The sequence below is a fragment of the Tympanuchus pallidicinctus genome, unplaced genomic scaffold (genome assembly GCF_026119805.1).
Source record: "Tympanuchus pallidicinctus isolate F22 unplaced genomic scaffold, pur_lepc_1.0 scaffold30, whole genome shotgun sequence".
Classification (NCBI taxonomy): Eukaryota; Metazoa; Chordata; class Aves; order Galliformes; family Phasianidae; genus Tympanuchus; species Tympanuchus pallidicinctus.
This window is the reverse complement of record NW_026294748.1, coordinates 2,204,503-2,224,552: the sequence shown is the minus strand read 5'-3', so window position 1 is coordinate 2,224,552 and position 20,050 is coordinate 2,204,503. Positions and strand designations below refer to the sequence as shown.

The 20,050-nt window shown below is 52.2% G+C and overlaps 2 protein-coding genes across 3 annotated transcripts in view; one reads left to right on the top strand and one right to left on the bottom strand.

Annotated features, from left to right (window-relative positions):
- NHERF4 (NHERF family PDZ scaffold protein 4) overlaps nt 1-20,050 on the bottom strand; it is a 312,400-nt gene that overhangs the window by 121,237 nt on the left and 171,113 nt on the right. The window lies entirely within an intron of this gene.
- NECTIN1 (nectin cell adhesion molecule 1) overlaps nt 1-20,050 on the top strand; it is a 70,508-nt gene that overhangs the window by 40,515 nt on the left and 9,943 nt on the right. Inside the window, exons 6-8 of one of the 2 annotated variants that reach the window (XM_052697285.1) lie at nt 16,910-17,057; nt 18,861-18,948; nt 19,401-19,511. In XM_052697285.1, the coding sequence (XP_052553245.1) occupies nt 16,910-17,057; nt 18,861-18,948; nt 19,401-19,511 (347 nt within the window). Of the gene's footprint in view, nt 1-2,778; nt 6,771-16,909; nt 17,058-18,860; nt 18,949-19,400; nt 19,512-20,050 lie in introns of those variants that run through there. The other variant, XM_052697286.1, reaches the window with a different exon arrangement.

Genomic DNA, 20,050 nt, shown 5'->3' with positions numbered 1-20,050 from the left:
TTTTTCACATGGGGCTCAGAGGCAGCGCACCGGCTTCCAAAAATTTCACGCACCCCTCGAGCACAAAAAGGGGTTTTTTCCTTTTCCCACACTTCCCTCCTTCCCCCCCACCCCCTCACGCCACGCTTACGGTCCTTTTTACACCGCAGACACAAAAGCGGGTGGGTGGGCGGCAGGGACCCATCCTGACGCCGGGCAGGGAGCGGCTGTGCCAACAGCATCCATTGGAACCGGTGCCCAGCGGGACCCGCAGCATCCCGCCCGCCCTCACTCGGGGCACCGCACTGAGATCGGCGCTCGGAGGACGCTCGGATGCTCGGATGGGCAGCGGCGGTCTGCATCGCCCTCCAGCGGCTGTGGCACGCGTCCCCTCCCTACCACCCCGCCTTCCTTCACCCCATCTGTACCCATTGCCCACCGCCCTCCCCCCCTTCCCTCCTTGCAGCCCCGTTGCCAGGCTGTGGTGAAGGGAGGAGAGCTGTTTGGGAGGGTTTGGGCTTGCCGTTTCGCTTCTCCCATCCTCTCTGCCCGCAGGTTGGGTTTGTTTTTTCTGGCGGCTGCGAGGAGGGTGGGGATGGGATCTGAACAGAAAATAGAGCCTTCCCCACACGAATTGTGAGCACGGTGTGATGGTGGTGGTGTCTGCAGCACCAGGGGGTGGCATGGAGGTGGGTGTTTTCTGGGGAGGTGGCATGAAGGGCATGAGAAACTGAATATGTGTGGGAAAGGTAGGAAAACATCCTTTTCATACCTCTGTGATTGGCTTTTAGTGAGGTTTGCAATGGGAAAGTGGGTCAAGCTCCTTCTGGAGGTGTGCACAGCCTTCCCCTTTGGATGTGTCCAGTTTCCAGAGCTGGGAGGCAGAGGGGATCAGCGTGGCTTTAAGGACTCTGCGCACGCCCTATCTGAGGCTTTTCAAAGTGGGGTCCCTTGCACAAAACCAGCCTTGCTGTTAGGTAATGCCAGGTAGGAAGAGGCTTCAGATCAGAGCTGTGGGCTGGGAAAACACCAAGGACATATCCAGCTTGCTGCTCCAACCCTGCAGCCCTCCAGGTGAGCCCTTGCTCTGTGCATGGCTTTGGGATTGCAGGGCTGGGCTGGGAACTGGCACAGAGCAGGATGGGTGCTGTGTGGATGTGTGTGTGGCTGAAGCTGAGCAGCACTACCAGGAGATGGACGTGACATTCCTTCCTGTCTCTGCAAAGAGGTTTTGCATTAAGCAGCTGGCTGTGACAAGCCTTCTGTTGAAGCAACATGTGGTTTTGGCTTCCCAGCTCCCGAGCCCAGCTCCTTGCACTGAAATGCATTCCCTCATTCCTGCTCTTTGGAAGGAGTTGCTGCCTCCTGCCTGTGCAGTGCCTTTCTCCTTGTTCTGGCTGCAGCAGGGAGCCCTCCAGCTGCCTGTCCCCAGCCCTGCTGCCCGCCGTGCTGCTCTGTGCCTCTTGCTGGCTCGTGAGGCTTTGCTCTGCAGGAAGCACGATGCTGTCGTTGGGATGTTTCAGGAAAGGCAGGAGTGAAGCAGCTCTCAGGCACGAGCAAAATGCTTGTGCCAAAAAGATCAGGCCGGTGGTTGCTCGAATTCAGAACCTTTGTCCAAACTGTGCAGCTGTTTCTGGAACTGTGTGTACCCAGGGGAAGCTCTTTTCCACTCTCTTCCTCAGCAGCTGGGCGAAATGTGATGTAGGGAGAGCCACCCCCTGCATTGCCCTCATTTGTTCAGGACTTCCAGCCCCAGTGCAGTAACATGGCTGGATCAGGACACATTTCTACCAGCTCATGCAGAGGGGACAGAAAGCAGACACTGCCTCGTCTTCCTTTGGACTCTGCTTCCTTTCATGCTCCTCAACCATATTGGCTGCCCTTATTGTAGGCTGTGCTCACATTGCTTGTCCTGCCCTTGGGGTGAAAGCTGCGGGCCAGGAGGCTGCAGAGCAGCAATGATAGCTCTGAGCAGGATGGCTTTGGGCACCCTCCTTGGCAGTGCTGGGAGATGCCAAGGGGCATTAATCTGGCATCTGCTCACCAAATTCAGGGGCAGGTGAAGGACTGAGGCAGCCCAATGCTGCCTGGACATCAACACTTAATGTGCACTTGGACAGAGAAAGCTGAGTCTGGCCAGGGGCTGTAACTGTGCCAAGGAAGTGCTGGGTTGATTTAAATCCTGGATCAAACTTTATCTGTGCCAATGCCGTGTGTCAAACTGCATGAAAGGGAAGAGAGCGCCTTTCCCATCTCTTTTCTTCTTCTCCTTTGGGTTATTTATATAGATATAAATAGGTCACAGTATCTGTAGGAATGAGATTAGCGTGAGCAGTGGCACTGTGGGTGAGGATGGGGTGGGATGCTGAGGAGGGGACGCAAAGCACCGTGGCCATGGGGTGGGCACAGGGGCATCCCAGGGCCGTCGATACGCGTTGGCAAACTGGACCCGAAATGTTGGAGCATAAACCAGCCTGCACCTGGACTGGTGGCACTGGGCAATGTGGGATCCAAGCACATCCGGGTAGGGTGGGAAGGACACACCGCTTCCAGCTGCTGGGCTCCTGCATGCGGCTCGCTGAGCTTGGCACTGAGCTCCCATGTGCTGACCCTGCCAGGACGCACCCTTCTCCCCTTGCCCTGTTTTTTCCCTTCCCTGTTCCTTACCCTCATCTTCCCACCTCCTCACCCACCCCCACCCCTCCCACCCCCCCAAAAAGAAAAAGAGAGCACGGCGGGAGGGCGCGTTTCCGCATGGTTTGACACTGTTCCCCCTTCCATCTGTCTTTTCCTACCCAGAATTTCCCTACACCCCGTCTCCAATCGATGATCGCAAATCCATGGTGCAGCCGAACATCCCCACCCCTGTGATCGGGGGCATAGTGGGAGGAGTCTCGCTGGTCCTGGTGGTGGCCGTGGTGCTTTTTGTGGTGCTCCGCCGCCGGCGTCACACCTTCAAGGGTGATTACAGCACAAAGAAGCACGTGTACGGCAACGGCTACAGCAAAGCCGGCATCCCGCAGCACCACCCGCCCATGGCCCAGAACCTGCAGTACCCCGACGACTCGGACGACGAGAAGAAGCCGGGCCCATTGGGCGGCAGCACCTACGAGGATGAGGATGAGGATGCAGGAGCTGAGCGCAAGCTGGGCGGCCCCAACAAATACGAGGAGGACGCCAAGCGGCCGTACTTCACGGTAGACGAAGGGGAAGCGCACCCCGAACCTTACGACGAAAGGACACTCGGCTTCCAGTACGACCCCGAGCAGCTCGACATAGCAGAGAACATGGTCTCGCAGAATGATGGATCTTTTATTTCCAAAAAGGAGTGGTACGTGTAGCTCGGCTCGCCCCGGCTCCGGCCATGCACACACACACACACACACACACTCACGCGCATCCCCGAGCGGAGCCATGCACGGACCGGGGGCTCGGGGCGGGGGCAGCTTTGCTTTACGGATCATTTGTTTGGTGGGGGGGGAAAGGGAGGGGGGGGAAAGGGAGGGGAGGATTGGATGGGGAGGTGGGAGGTCGGGTAATTATTTTCTCGGTTTTGGTTTTGCTTTTTTAATTTCTCTTGACGACTTTTCGTCCCCTTCTGTGGTGTTTGTATTGGTCGGTGGCTTAGGTGTTACTATTTGCTTTAACGACTGTTGCCCAGCCTGTATATTACACTCTGTTTGTGTCTCCGTGTCTCAAAGCGCCCCCCCGAGGCTCCTCCTCCCGCTCCCACCCCCCTGAAACACTGGAATTTGTTTGTATGTCGTCGTCTTTTCTTTGCTTTAACCTCGGGAGGGGGTCCGGGGGCAGAAAAGCTCACGGCAAAGGAAGTGGAGGTGCCACAATTGGGGGAAGCGATTGCTCTCGGTGGGATATATGGGGTGTTCCCACTGCACTGAGGATCTGCTCCCAGGTCACAATGGCTCAACACAGGGATCATGGGGAAGGAAAGCCCTCGAACAAACCCCAGGTGCATGGGCTGATAGCAGCGAGGAGCAACAGAGCTGCCATTTCCCTCCTGCCGTTCATCACCCTCCTGGCTTTTCATTTCTGCCTTTGTTGGAGCATGTTTTAAAAGAAAGACAAGGAGTATTTATTGCTGACCTTCCCTCTGCGACGGCTCAGAGAGGTGCTGGCTCTTCTCAGCCCTGTTGCACACCGGCGCGCATCCTCCCGCCCACCCGTGGCTTTGGGGTCCCTGTGTTTTATGATACCACTCAGACTTCATCGTCGTGTGTTTACACTTCTTTCTTCCTTCTTTCAGTCAGAGCATGCAGGCAGCTCGCTCTGTTTTAGCAATTTGGGGACGTATGGCTTCGCCTGCATTGATTGCCACTTTCCCAGTACCCCATCCCTCCTCTAAGCAAAGCCTCAGTAGATAGGGAGGTAGAGAGGAAGGAAGGAGGGAGTTGGCGTGTTGCTCTCATCCTCCTTCCCCCTGCCTTGTGGACTGCTGCTATCTCTGCTCTGTGGATAGATGGGATTCCAGGCAACTAGGACCTGACACTGACCTTATCCACCTTCACTGGGTCGGGGCTTATTGCTCTTTTTTTTAATTTTTTTTTTATTTTTTAATTGATGTATAAATAAATCTTTTGGTTTGGAAAGAAACCCCCAGTTTTCTGAGCTGTGTTGTCACGCACACCTGAAAGCAGCAGGACTCGTTCTCCCCTTGCCTTACCCATTGGGTTTCATTCCCCAGTGTCACACTGCTGCAGGAGCAAGAGCATGGAGCCCGAGCCATGCAGAGGAGCCAAGGTCAGGGCTCTGATCCATGCACGCAGGGCTCAGGCCAGGCAACGCAGCTCATACCTACAGGCTGCAGCTCACTTTTATTGCGTTAGTGGTGAGCAGGAGAGGGAAATCCGATTGCTGCTCTGTAATCTTTCTGCTGTTCCTGCCAGCCCTCCCTGCTTCCTGGCTTCTGGCAGAGCAGCCCCGTGCCACAGGAAGCTCTGTGTCCTCAATGAAGGGGATGCAATCTCTGACCCTGCAAATTGTTGTGTCCAGCAGTGATTCTTTCACATGCCATCTTAGTCCCAGGAGGTCCAGTCTTGCACTGCGTGGTGCTGTGGGTCCAGATGTCCCCAGGGTTGTTGATGCTCTGCCAGTGGGAGCTTAGCCTGCAGTGAAATTGTGTCCCAGAGACCCTGGGTGTGATGTGCTGCAGTGAGGGCATGCAGACCTGGGTGGTGGGACGGTGCCCAAGGTAGAGACTTGCAAGGAAATACGCTTTGACAGCCGTGAGCCTTCACTTAAAGGTGTCATGTTTGGAGATCTCCCATCCACAGACAGTGCTTACAGTTAGCCACATGGGGTATGGAGAAACAAGGAGGCTCAGAGAAAGGAGATAGCACAGCAATATGGGATCTCCAAGCCAGATGCTGCCAAGCTTCACCTTTTGCTGTTCCATATCAGTGCAGACAATGCAGCAGCTCAGGTCTAGGAAGGAGCTCAGCCACAGGAGCACAATGATGTGGCTCAGAAGGGGGGCAGGTGAGGATTTTCCACCCAGAGACCCACAGGCTCAACATGGGTGCTATGCCATGCAAAGTGCACAGTGCTTCCCTCTGCTCCTCACCCCTGCTTCCTCCAGCATCACACTGGAGTTGCAATGATTTTGCTTCTTGCTGTTCCTTGCAAGGTCAGCTAATTGAGCGAAAGACTTATTGGGGTGGTAATTAGCGAGCTGATTAGCCGTTCATCTATAGCAAGGTAGGAGGAGAAAAAAAAACCAAACCAAGACAACACTGCAGATTGATGTTTCACCTGAGAGCTGCCTTGATGCAGCCAGAGCATCACTCCCTGTGTGTGCCCAGGGTCACAGCCCCAAATAAGCCCCCTCTTTATGTGCAGACTGTTCTGCTGGCATTTCCCTCTCATGTTATTCATTGCAATCCACCCCAGTGCTGTTATTATTTTCACTTATTTAATTACAAGGTGCTTTTTTTTTTTTTTTTCCATTTTGCTCAATCATTTTCATCCAGTCAAGGTTAAAAAGAAAAAAAAAAAAAAAAATCCTCCAAAACCCTGAAGTTTTCTTTAGCTTCAATAAATAAATAAAAAACTAATCAGACTCCAATGGTAGCATTGATTGCAATAAGGGACAGAGGGAGGCATTTTCCTGATGTGGAGCCCAAAAAAAATAAAATAACAACAGTTCAGCAGAAATCCCTGAGGGCTGCAGGGAGAGAGGCTCCAAAGATTGATCCTCAAGCAATTAGAGAAGGGAACGAAATTAACGAGGGGCTGCTGCACTCCTGGGCTGTTTTTCTTTCCCCTGCGCCCGCAGACAGCAGTGCACGTGCATGGAGATGTGAGCACCCCGAGGCTCTGGGAGCAGAGGATGAGCTGCAGAGGGCAGAAGGTGGGGGATGCATTGCAGGAATGGGGATGGAGACCCTGTGGGAGCTGTGTGCCTTGCATGTGTGACGCACCTGGGGTGAATGTAGGGAGCAAAAGGAGCCAGACCCTCGGTGGCACAAAGCAGCAGTGGGGGAGACGTCCTCACTGAGGATCAGTTCTTTTCTTTGATTGTTTTATTCCTTAAAGTGGCTCCTTAAACTCCAGTGATTGTTTTTCTCTCTCTTTCTTCTCCCTCTTGCTGTAATTATCATTGTGGAATAACGGAACGGACAAACGACCCCAACCCTGCTTTTTTCTCTTTTTTCTTTCTGATTTTTTTTTCCCTTTTTTTTTTTTTTTTTTTTTTTTTTTTTTGTAATCTGTGCTGTAAGTGCTTTTGTAAAAAAAAAAATAAAAATAAAATAAAATAACGTAATGGACTTTTATGATTTTGTTTGTTTGTTTGTTTGTTGTTTTCCATCCTTTGTAATGATTTGTTTGAGGTCCGGGGGAGGGAGGGGTGCGTTTTCATGGTTATAATTTGTGTGGGCAGGGTGTTGCAGCACCCTTCCTTTTACTTGTATAAAACAAGAGGAAAAAAACAAAAAAAAAAAGATGACAGACAATAGTGGCTCAGCTGTGGAAGAAAAAAAAAAAAATGTACTTTTTTATAAATAAAGAATTTTAAAAGAAAAAGAAACCTTCTCTTCTCTTTGTGCCTCTGCGACCGCGTGGTTCCGCATCCTGGGCTGGGAGCTGTGAGCAATGGCAGTGGCAGAAGTAGCACCGCCAGGTCTGTTCCTGTGATGTACTGTGTTTGGCAATGGGAGCTGCTTTGTAGATGAAGGCAGAAGGCTGAGGCTTAAGGGATCTCCAAAGCAGCAAGGAGAAGGAGGATGGGGAATGATGGGTTTTGCCACTGACGTTGGTGGTATTATGTGAAAGTCTTGGGCGGTAGATTCAAAATAAAGGAAGGGGGAGAGGTTTTTTTCTCCCTTCAGTGTAAACAGCGAGGTTCCTCGTCAAAGGATGCTGCTGAGGCCAACAGGTTGGCTGAGCTGAGAAGTGTTTTTGCCCATGGCAGAAAGAATCTATCAAAGTCTATTAAAAATTCTGACATTTTCCAGCTCAGGAAGTCCTTCAGCTGCTGCCAGCTGTAGCAGAGGGGACAGGTTATTGCAGAAGTGTCACACCTGCTCTGCCTTACATCTTCTCTAGCTATGTGCAGTCAGCTGCAATGGGACTGGGCTGTGCCAGCCTTGAGTTGATGTGGTGGGGTGGGTAGGATGGCTCAGATGGGTTGGGTGGGTCGGATAGGTAGGATGGGTTGGATGTGGTCAGATAGATCAGATAGGTAGGGTTGGTAGGATGGGTGGGATTGGTAGGGTTGGCAGGACGTGGGAGGAGGTGGTAGGATGGATAAGATTGGTTGGATGGCTCAGATGGTAAGGTTGGTGAGGTGTGTAGGACTGATAGGATTGCTCAGATGGGTTTAGGATGGGTAAGATTGGTGGGGTGGGTAGGATGGGTCGGATGGGTGGGATTGGTGGGGTGTGTAGGATGTGATAGGATAGGTTGGCTGGCTAGGATTGGTAGGATGTGTAGAGTGTGGAAGGATGTGATAGGATGTGGTAGGATGGATAGGATGTGCCTGTAGTCCAGCACCTGGCTGCCATAGCAATCATGCAGCAAAACCTACTGAATGCTGTTGGGATGCCAAGGGCCCATTGGAAGGAAAGATCAGTCAGGCTGCATCCCTGCATTTCAGTGACTGATCTCTGCGTTGGAAAGAACAGTTTGCCTTTTCCCTTTCCTCCAGCTTCCTTGCTGTGCTACACAGACAGCCTTGTTCCCAAAGATCAAGGCAGGCAGCTCTGCAAGTCTCAGGCTTTTGCAAGAGAGTGAGAGACAAAGGAAGTGAGAGATCAGAGGAAATATGCACACTCTTCCTTGTGCAGGTATCAACAGGCGCTTTGCCATGCCTCTGGCTTGGAGAATCCTTCTGGGGAAGCATCTTTGCACCCAACTTCAGCACATGGGATGGAAAGAAAGACACGAGGGGCTGCCTTTGCCCCATGGTCCTGCTGGGAAATGCTGCATAGATTTCCCAGGCCGTGTCTGCCACAGTTTAGCAGTGATGGATAAAACCCATTGCATTGCATGGGGCCTCTTCTTAGCAGCTCAGGTTGCAGAGAGCTGAACGCAGCGGGAGCTGACTCCCATGCAGCGCCCCTAAGTATTATGTTCCTCTGGAACAAAACAGAAACACGTTGGGGGCAGGAATGCCAGCAATGCATGTAGCCCATGGAATGATGGCAGCGTGGCTTGGATCTCTTCTCAAAGCCACATCTCTGCAGGCCAGCACCGCTGGCTACAAAGCAGCTTCAGAGCGCTGTCAGTCAGCAGAGAGGCAGAGGAGGAGCCCGGTAGGACAGTGGGGTTGAGCAAGGGGAGTGAGTTCTGCCAGCCCAGCACAGAGCAAGCAATGGAGATGTGCTTGCCTGGAACCAGCTGTGCACAGAGCACAGGGCTGAAATGTTCATGGTGAAGGCACGGAGCCATCGGAGCTGGGTGTGAGCACATCCAGTGATTGACTACAATGGAGTTATGCTTATTTCCACCCCCATAGATTAACATCACCTAAGCAGGATTTGCAAGGAGTGAGAGTGAGACGCAGCCAAGCATAAGGAGGGAATTAGCAGGTGATCTGCCTGGCAGCTCTGGACACAGGCACCTGGGAGCATGCTTGCAGACAGGTGGATCTCACAGGAATCCACATGCATGGCACACTCAGAAGTGTCAGAAGGACGATGGCCAGCAGGCAGGGAAGGAGGCAGGAAGACTGGGAGATGGCAGGTTGGAAGGGGTGGCAGCTCCAGGAGTGCTGGGATGGATTGGGTCAGAGTCATTGACTCATTCATTGGGAGGCAAGAGGTTGGAGGTGGATCACCCAAGGTCGCACGTATTGCCAGGTCTTCCAAAAGGTGAACCAGGAGAAATTTGCTGGCTCAGAGCAGGGTGAATTATCTGTAGCAACAACTTTGTTTGATTAATTTTTATTTTTTTTTTTTCCATGGTTTCACATTATTTGCAAACTTGAGTTTGATTTGAATGAACATATTTGTGAGAGGAAATTGCTTTATGCAAATGCACTCCAGCTGGGGGACCTGCGGCACCACAAAGTGCTGCTGTGCCTCAGATGCCCTCCGTGGTGCCTGGCAGAAGGCAAGGGCTCCTCCTCCCAACAAGGCACTTCATAAATAAGCCGAACATTTAAATATATGATAAAAATGTTGCATCACCCAAGTTCTCAAAAGGTCCTGGTTGATGGGTACAGCCACTGGAGAGGCCAATCCATCTGCCCACCCCACGGGGAGAGGTGCCCTCATGTCTCCATTCCCCTTTATCTCTCCCTGCTCCTCTCAAACTCCCACCAGCCTGTTTATCACACTGGTTTGAAAAGAAAATTGCCAACTTCACACCTGTCAGCTTTAACTGATTGCCTGTCGCACCAGGGGAGGGAGCCCATCCGTATGGCCCTGGCCTCACAGCCTCGGCTCACAGGGGAACATCTCCATCCCTCGAGGAACGAAATGCTTCATTTCCCATCTCCTGGCCTCATTTTGTCGCCCTGCTCTAGCTCCCGGCCCTTTCAATTACTGCTTTGCAATAATAATGAATGGGGGCTTTCAGCTGGCACACAGCTTTGTCCACCCGAGGAGCCGAGCTCATCATGAAACACTCATCCTCCGAGGGTCATGATAACCCTGCTGGGCTAAGAAGTGCCCTTCCTGGTGGTGATAAGGAGGTGTGACGGCATCAAAAGTGTGCAGGGAACCTGGGGCAAGGTTCTGGGGGGCACTCAGGACTAAAGCCTATGGGATCTACACCAACAGGAGCTGCTATCCCCACCAGGTGCCTTCCCACAAGTTCATCCCCCTTCCCATGTAGGATCTGGAGATTTAACCCTGACTGTGCCCTTCCTTAACCAATAAGAGGTGGGAGGAGAAGCAGGGGCACCCAGTCCAGCTGCTGCCAGCTGTGCCAGCTCCATGGCTGTGACATGAATGTAGCAGCTGCCTGGGATTATGAATAGATACCAGAGTGGGAATGCAAAGTCTGAATGGTAAACACCACAGAGCTGTCCAGAAATAATGGCATGGGGGCTTGGTAATAGGGAGGAATCATAATTAAATAGAAATTAGTTACTTAAATGGTCACTTCCTGGGGTTTCGTTGATGTCCGATTAACTTAACTTTTAATTTGCATAAGCAATAAATGTTTAATTATGTTATTAATATATTTGAGTTGAGGAGCTTATGGGCTTTTATAATTGGCATTTAACTAGATAGTTCCAGCGTATTAACTGATGTTTCATAGCTCCACACGAGGCTTCCCAATTATAACTGACCTAAAAATGGGCTTGGAGGACCTGCCTTGATGGTGCTACCTGAGCTACAGAGCAGAGGAGATGGCATGGAGCAGCTCTGCATCATTTTAGGATTTAACTAGCCCAGTTTACATTAAAAACTAACAGCAGTGAGTTAGGGATCTCTTTGGCTGAGTTTTCAACCCATTTGCTTTGGGAGTACCCAGATGGTGCCCAGGGCAAGACAGTTGGTTCTGCCATCCTCCAACATGCAGAAATCGCTTTGTATCCCAGAAACCACGAACAAATTTCTGTTTCCAAGACAGATCATGAATAGTCATTGACATCTTTTGCCTTTTCTAAATTATGACTGCCCTCTTGACATTCTCCATCTGGTAAAGTGCCTATAGAGCACTGCAAAGGGTTTGTTTGTTCCTGTTGCATTCCCCTGCGTGACCTTTGCTGTTGTACCAACCTTTGCAGCTTCTCTTTCACGCTGACAGGTCTCTCTCTTTGCAACTCTTCTGTTTGATCTGTATCGGAGACAGGGGAAGCTCTGCAAGCTAACAAATGCTCAGCTGGATACGGTTGTGAGGATAAATACTGGTGGTTAAGGCAGAGCAGGGCTTGCAGGTGGTGGGAAGTCAGGAGGGAATGAATGTTAGGAGCATTTTTTTACCACGAGCAGGAGATTGCAGCCGTGCAGACGTGGAGCTGATCTCAGCTTTGGGAACATACAAGGTAGAGCCATCCCATGGTGGAAGCACCCTGGAAGCAAAACCGTGGCCCAGGCACGTGGTCAAGGAGAATGAGACATTCCCAGGAGAGATGCTAAAGCAAATTAACTCCGTTAGTGCAGATGATAAGAGTGTGAGCTGAAGTCCACGTCCCTTCCCTCTGACAGAACTTGTCTAGTGGCTGCTTGTAACAGCGTGACCCCAGCGGGTTCATCAAGGAAGCAGGGTTGTATCTCTGGCTCAGCACGGACCCGCTGTGCTCTGGTTGGTGAGAGCAGGCTGCTGAGATCAAAAGATGTAATGGGAGTCAGGATGTGGCCCCTTCGTTCCTCCAGGAGAGGCAATTTCGTGTGTCATCACCTCCTCTAGATTGTACAGCAGTAGAAATAAATTACCAATGGGATTTGATTGTTCATTACTCTGCTGAACTGCAAGGAAATGAAGCAGAACTAAAATTAAGGGCTGGGAGGCAGAGGGAACATCAGAGAACTCAGGGCCCATCTTCTACCCAAAGCCAGGCTGAGGCAGTGTCCATACAGCTGCATTGAGGTGGAAAGCATGTGGCACAGGACAAGCAGGCTGGGGAGGGCAAGGCGAGATCTTTGCTGGGCCCCATGGGGTTAATGTGCTTCTCCTTATCCTCGCTCCACCCCAGCTACCAGCAGACCCAGGGAGGCATGCAAGGTGAGGTCAGCAAGGGTTAAAGCCACATTCCAGGCATGCTTTGCAGCCAGCAGCTCCTTAACCGGGCTCCATTGCTGCTACCATGCTGGAGAGGAAAGGGCAGAGCTGATCCTCACCTGGCAGGGCTGAATGAATGGCAAAGCGATTGCCTGTGCAGGAATGTGTGTGAAATCCCACTAAAACCCAGCAGGTCCCTTCGTCTGCTTGCAGCTGGGCATGCTCTTCAAAGCTGCACCCTGCGGAGGGCTGGCTTGCACACCGTGCTGCCAGAGGCATGAAACCTCACCAGAGGTGAGCCAGCCGTTTGCATGGGTTGGGAACTGATCAAAATTACAGAGAAAAACAAAAAGGCAAAGATCTGACAGGGATGCTGTGATTAGTGCCTATGCAGTGGGCTACCCGTGCTGCAAACCAGCTTGTGCCCGGGGGTGGATCTGCTGCTGCGGCGTGTCTCAAATCAGCCAATCCTGTTCGTCTCTGGAAGCTAACTGGGGACGTGTTTGCTCTGCCAAGCTTTTCAGCTCCGTTTAATTTAGCTCTGCAAACTCGCCGTGTCTCAGGCTCCGTGGAATGTGTCAGGTGGGGTGCATTATAAATATGCATCATCCGATCTCGTGGTGTTGCTCGAAGGTTCAGCGGGTGGAAAGAGCCCAGTAAGTGCTAACCCCCATCCTCTGGCTCAGGACAGCAATCCGGGTCGCAGACGGGCTTATCTGGAGCTGGCACTCCACTGGGACACTGTGTTAACCATGTAGGATGAACATGCCTGAGCAGGGATGCGACTGAGCACCAAGGTTATGTTAACTCTAGCAAGGCTGGCAGTTTAGCAGAGCTTCAGAGCTGCCAGCCTAACAAAAGGAGGGGAATAGTGATTCTTCCCCATTGATTTGCAATGTGTCAGTGAGCAAAGAAGCACAGTGCTGAGTGCCTTGGCTAGCCAGCCATGAAATAGATGGGAGTTTGTTTTGTGCAGGGTGGGGATAAACATGGAGGGAAACCTACTTGACAATTGGCTACAGATGCAGGAATGCCTTTTAGCAAATGGTTTTCTGGAGGGGTTGTGGGTTGTTAAGTTGGTTATTTTGTGTGGTAGACTGGAGCACGAGCAGTCGGACTGTCAGAAGATCTGTGGGGCTCAGGTTATGCTATCAGTCATTCCATGGGGCTCAGGTTGGACCATTAGCAGTCCTGTGGGGCTCAGTCTCTCTCTGAGGAAGCTGGTATGATAGAAGAAAGATAGTGCAGCTGTGAGACCACTAAGGCTTTCCTGCCCACCTGGACCTCTGTCCCACACCACTCCAGCCTGCAAGTCAAGCTGGGTTCCATTCTGCTCCTTGGCACACTGCAGCACGGCTGGGATTGCCCATCCAATCTGAGCTTTGCACTAAAAGTCAGCCCCAGAGCAGCACAAACCCATGGTGGGGATGCACTATACCTCTTTCTCAAACCTGAACCCAAAGATCAGCCAGGTGCTTCGTGATGCAGACATCCCAGCCACACGAGCAGCTCTGAGACACAAAACCTTCCCCCCCCCAAAGTGCGACAGACACGATCTCTCCTTTCCATTCCTCCTACAGCATCCTCTCCATGGCCACGTGAGCCATTTCCTCTGCTCTGACTTTGGGATCCCTTCGGGAACATCTCTCTCCCCCTCATGCGAGCTGGTTCTCCAAAGCCCTCATTGTTCCCCTGTTTTTATTTACTGCTGTGCTCTGCAGCTGCACTGTGTCACCCCGCGGGCACGGCGCGTGCGGACAGCTCTGTCTGTTTGTCTCATGGTTTGGAACACAATCACAGCCATGAGCACGGAGCGGGCGTTAAATCACAGCCACAGCTCCATCCCTGCCAGCGCTTCTTCCTTCCCTGTGTCTGCTTCCACCTCCAGAAGAGAACAAAGCAACCATACCCAACTGCTCCGAAAGAGGCTGGGGGTGGGGTGTCCTTCTTTTCTCCTTAATTGTAATACGTTGAATTAATTCATTTTCCAGCCAGAATGAGGAGTTCCCAGCAGCCCTTCGACATCCAGATAAGGCTGAGCTGCTCGCTCAGCCCCTTTGGGTTCTCTGCTACCTGCCTCACTGCCAACATGAACTTTTTGGAGAGTTTTAAATTATTCGAGCATGACACAGAGCAAGGGGTTTTGCATTCTTAATTGGCAAAGTCTTTTCCCACTCCACTCTGGAGGCCCCTGAGCTGTCCTGCCAATTTACTCTGATCCTGATTCACAGGCCTTGCAAATGTCTTCCCAGGGCTGCCCGAAAGCACTGGCAGCGTAACCAAATCCTCGTCTGTCAGTTCCTATCATCTGCTCCTGAGGCATTCCCAGTCTCCTCTGTTGGGTTCCCAGCACTGTCCTGCAGCCGCCGTGCCCTCAGAAAGGCAGGGAGCATCTCGAGGCACTGGGGTCAGCAGCCCTCTGAAATGCACCAGCTGCAGCTCTGCTCAGGGGAAGGGACACCAAGGAAAGAAGCAGCTGGGGAGGCAGATGATAGAAGAGAAAGAAAAAGAGGGAAGGGGGAGCAGAAGGAAGGGCTCTCTGCCAGTTCCTAGGTGGGCTCCTCCAGCACCTAGCATCTCTGCTGGGAGAAGAACTGCACCCGCAGGGACAGGGCTTGTCACAGGGGTTTGTCACTGCCTGGCAGTGCAGTGTTGCCTTAAGCAGCTGTGATGGGTAGCAGCACCCAGATGTTCACCCCAGAGCCTGGAGAGGTTGGTAGGAAGGAGACACTCTGATAGACACCCCGAAACAACTGCATTTCTCCTTTTATTCCCCTAATTCATAGAATCACAGAATCATTCATGTTGGAGAAGACCCCTCAGATCCCCCAGCCCCAACCCATCTCCTCTGACCATGTCCCCAAGTGCCACATCTCCACAGTTCTGGAACCCCTCCAGGGATGGTGACCCCATCACCTCCCTGTGCACCTGGGTCACTGCCCACTTTATTGGAGTGAACCTCTCCTGGCACAAATTAAGGCCATTACTTTCACCCTATTAAAAAAAAAAACCAAAACACAACACTTCAGGTATTTGCATGTCATCCATTCTCTCTCCTCATCACCTTTACCCAGTGCCCTATATTTTCTTCTTACCCACAGACTGATGGCTTCGTTTTCACCTCTCTAATTCTCCCTGGCCCCTTTCTGCTGTAACAGCCCTGTTAAGCTCCCACAGATCAATTCCAGTGCTGCTTATTTGTTTCTTCACCTCTCTTGCTCCTTCCACCCCATCCCCAAGCACACACCTGCTGATTTACAGTGTCGGCAGGAAGCTGATGTTCCCTGCTCCCTACCTGCAGACCCAGAGCCATTCGGGACCAATCCATCAAGGATATGCCCCAGCCAGAGGGACTGGAAGATTCTCCACCATCACAATCACAACTGCCATCTAGGGGCTTGGATTGCGACGTGGCAGCTGTCTGCCTGAGCACGGCTGCAAGCAAGCTGTCTCAAGGCAGAAATATTATTTACAAGATAATGTGGCTTATGGAGAAGGGAAGAGGGGGGAAAATGACTGCCTGTGGGGAGCAGAGCTCGGTGTTTTGATGACTGCAACATCCTGCCATTTGCAGGAAGACATACAGCTCTGAGCCCTTAATTGGGAATGGGGTGCTGCTGATGCAGACTCTGGGGTGTCCTCACCAGGTTTACATGGAGTCTGCAGGGAAGAGATGGGGGATCTGTGCTGAGACATTTCCCAGGGCAAGTTTTGCATCAAAACGTCCGTCTTGGCACCATGCTGTGAGTTTCACATGTGCTGCACTGATGCAGTAAACCTGCCGGGTCTGTGCTCTTCAATTCTCTGGTACAGACCAGAGAGAGCAGTGCCCTGTGAAATGTTTGTGCACCTCGTTTCACTCCTGCATGACAGCAGCAAATCTGGATGGTGGAGAGGGCTGCCTGTGTGGGAATGGGGCTGCTGGCAAGGACCCAGCCCCATGTATGATGGTGGGGTGCAGGGAGATCCAATCTTCAGCTGAACCCATGGTGTGAAGGGGAGAAAACCTGCATGAGTGATCCTGAGCCTTTCAGGCACGCGTGCTTATGTGTTTCATATGTGGGCATCATTCTGAGGCTTTGGGGATGGGTGACCACCCAGCTCTGGGAGAACCAAGGCTGTATAGTCCAGGATTCAGACTCATAGCAGCCAGGAGCCAGAGCAGCAAGAAAAATATGAGAGTGAGGTGTGACAGACACGTTCTACAAAGTACCTTTTCCCCTCATCCTTGTCTCGCTCCCTTCTCCTGGATCTCTTTTCCTTTTCCTCCTCCTCTCCTTCTTCCTCCATTCCAATTATCTCCTTCTTTCATCAGTGCCGGAGCTGTAAGTACAAAGTACCAATTAGCTAGTTTTCAAGTTTAATTAGGTTGGAAGGTAGAGCAAATTAAATCCTTTTATCGTACGTTTCAAAGCGCTTTCCCATCAAGCCCATGGGATGGGATTCCTTTGCAGGAAGACCATGTCAGCTGCTGGGGAGATGTCTCATGTCACTGAGCACTGCAGCCATGGGGCGAATGGGGGATGGAGTGCAAGAGAAGATCCATCTCCCTCACCCCTGCATCCTGCACTCAGCTTTGTAAGGCTTTAGGGTGACAGGCATTGAAGCACATCTTCCCTCAACGCATCGCCTATTGGTGCTCAGCTTTCCCAAGCTGTGCATTAAAAGCTGTGCTCTCCTCTGTTCCAACAGTAGTCAATGAAGCGTCGGAGCGGCTTGGCTCCTCCACACCTTCATCCCAATTCTGCCCCTGCTGGATGCCCTAACGCTCTCTCCTGTGCTTCCTTGTGTATTGCAGACAAGCCACTACCTCAGGGCGCCCTGGGAGGCATCATTGGCATCGTGGGAGGTGTCATCGCTGCAGCTCTCATCCTTGGCGTGGCTGTCACCGTCTTCATTGTCTACAGGAGGCAACAGAAGGACCGCACAGAGGCAGACCACGACCTGTGAGTAGCCCTGGGCCGGCAGGGAGCACAGCAGCTGTGGGATGGGGCGGCACAGAGTGCTTCTGTCTCCTTTGCTCCCTGAGCGCACAGAGCCTTTTTGCTGCCGTTCATCCCCTTCTGCCTCCTTTTCCTTCCTTCATGGCCCCTGGTGCTTCCCATCCTGCTCACTCTTATTTCTGGATGCTTCTCCCGAGCCCTCAGTGGAAGCTGAAGCTCACTTCACCCAGTGCTGCACGTACAGTGCCTCCCTGGGCACAGCACGGCTGCTCAGTGCCACTCTCACCTATAGAGGGAGGAGAGGACCCAGCTCCTCCTTCACCAGTGAATGACTTCAGGCTCCTGAGCTGGACTGAATCCCATTCTGCCATCAGAGAGGGGTCTCTGATAGACCCTCAGAGAGGATTCCCATCCACCTATACCTGGTGCCATCCTGAAGGCAGATGCTGGAGCACCCCCAGGTGCTCTCCTTTGGCAGAAGCTCATTTTGCTCTGCACTGCAATGCAATGAGAACATTCAGAAACACCTTCCCTGGCCACTCCCTACACGGCTTTGAATCATCACAGAGCACCCCTCCCTTCCCACTTCCCAGGAAGGCACCAAGCCCTCAAGGCTGGAAGTTGCTTTTATCACCCCCAGCCCTCCCCACCATCGCTGTTACATTTGGCCACATTTTGTGCTCCATTTAATCCCATTTGAGAGAGGGCATGGGAGGACAGCAAGAAAGGGAGGGAAGGGAACCAGGGAAAACAGAAAGGCACACACACACACACAAAAATAGCACCACAAGGTGAAACTGCATCAACAGCATCAGCCCTATAGCAGAGATGCATTCAGATGATCCATTTCCCACAGTGTCCCTCCAGGAAGGCACAAAGAAGAGTCAATTTAGCCAAGAATAGAAACACAGTGGTGCCCCAGAGCATAAGAGGCGGTGGAGCCCAGTCCAAAGCCTCGCAAAATTCAGAGCATTTCTTTTCTTTAAAGTCAACATCCTGCAGAGCTCTTGGAGCCCACTGCACCCTTCCCTTCACCAGTAGCCCCAGTCCCATGCTGGAATCCAATGTGCTGCCAAGGAAAGTCGCCCATCCCAATCGGAAGATCTGATGAAGTTTGTAGGAGAAGGGAGGGGAAGTTGGCTAATTAGTGGATCGGAGTTTTAATAAGTTTTGTAAAAGGATTAGACACATCTGTGCATACAGACGGAATGTGCAGAGACAGGCTCTGGGCTGGGATTATAACGGCTGCCAATCCCTGTGTGCTCTGGGGCAAAAGCTGATCCCCTGAGTGGGGGTCAGGGCTAAACCCCATGCATGGCATAGCATGGGGATGAGGGAGATTCCAGCTCCCACTGGAAAACCTATGGTGGGAGCTACAGCCCCAAATAAGTCCCCTAGTGGGGGTTGCCATCACCTCGCTGGTTTGCACTGGCACCTGGCACTCGCTGGTGCTCCCAGCCACCATATGAGCATCCATCCCATGGGATGCTTGGAGCCACCCCAAAGCAGCACTGAGAGACAGGGATCTCAGCTACACCCCCGTGGTCTGCAATCCAACACAGGGAAGTGCTTGGAAATGGGAGCAGGGTGCTAGGAGGGCGTTCGTTTCTGTTTAACAATTCTAATCAGGGCGAGAGAAAGAAAAGAGGGGAGTTGCTGAGAATAACCCGTATGATTATACTGACAGTTTGGTGACAAACACAGTCAGATCCTCAGCGTGTGCAGGATCCAGCCTGCTGTGGCACATGAAAGCAGGCAGACCCCTTCCTCCTGCTCTCTAATCAGCTGCCACTTCTCTTCCCTTAGCATTGACTTGCCTCCCTCCCACAAACCTGCCCCTCCGCCGAAGAGGAAGCAGGAGTTGAAAAGCCACCTGACTACTGAAGACATCCAGGTACGCCTCTTGCCTTGCTGCCAGCTCCTTTCCATGGCGAAGGGAGCAGGCAGTGCCCCCAGAGCCTGGATTTGGGATCAGAGGGTTTGCAGGAGCCCAAAACCCTGTGGCATGGGTTTGGGAGGCAGCAAGTCCCAAAGATGGATACCTGGGATGGGAGGCAGTGGGTGAGGACTTGTTTGCCGATGATGGGCACAGATTGAGAGCTGTAGTTTGGCCCCATATACTCCCTTCAGGAGGGATTGGATTTTGATCTATGGGCTCTGGTTTGTTAGGGTTTGAGCATCACCACCATTTCAAACAGGAGAGGCTGTGATGAGAAAAGGAACGTGGGAATGAAATAGAGCAGGAGGCAAGTTGTATGGGAGGAGCAAGAGAAAAGGTAGAGCTTGCTCCTGGTAGTGGCAGGAGGATAGCACTTGCTCCTCACCCTTCTTCTCTCTCTGCCACAGGTCGTTCACTTGGACAACATGAAGCATGAGGAAGAGCTCCAGAAGCTTCCCCTGCAGACCCCATACTATGACATGGCAGCCAGTGAGCCCTCTGCCTACACCGACAAGCTGGTAAGGGGTGCAGAAAGCTCAGAACACCCACCTCAGCCTCCCTGCTTTCACCCCAGTATCCCTCACCCCATGGCAAAAGACCCCATATCCAGCCTTTGTGTGACAGCCAAGCCAGGTATCCCACCCCATCACCCTCCTGGGTTCTGCAGCAAAGCTTTTCAGAGCAATTATTGGCTGGGCAGAGCGTGCCAGGGTTTGACTCTCTGCTGACAAGTTTCTTAAAGCCCATTGTTTTGTGTGGATTTGTTCAGTGGCAGAGAGGGAGATGCTAATGTGAGACAGCAGCAGCAGAGAGATTAAGGGTCAGGGAGAGATGCTAGCAGCCAGGCAGGGGAGGGTGAATTTCAGGGAACGAGACTAGGGGAGAAAATGCAGATATAAGAGAGCAAAGCATGGGAAACAGGTCCATCCCTCCCCCCCCCGCCACAGCATGGGACTGCTCTCTGCATCCTCTGTGAGACCTCACATGAGGGTTGCAGGTCTCAACATCAAAACCAGATGCCTCAACTTATCAGCATGTGAACCTGCTTCTTTGCCAA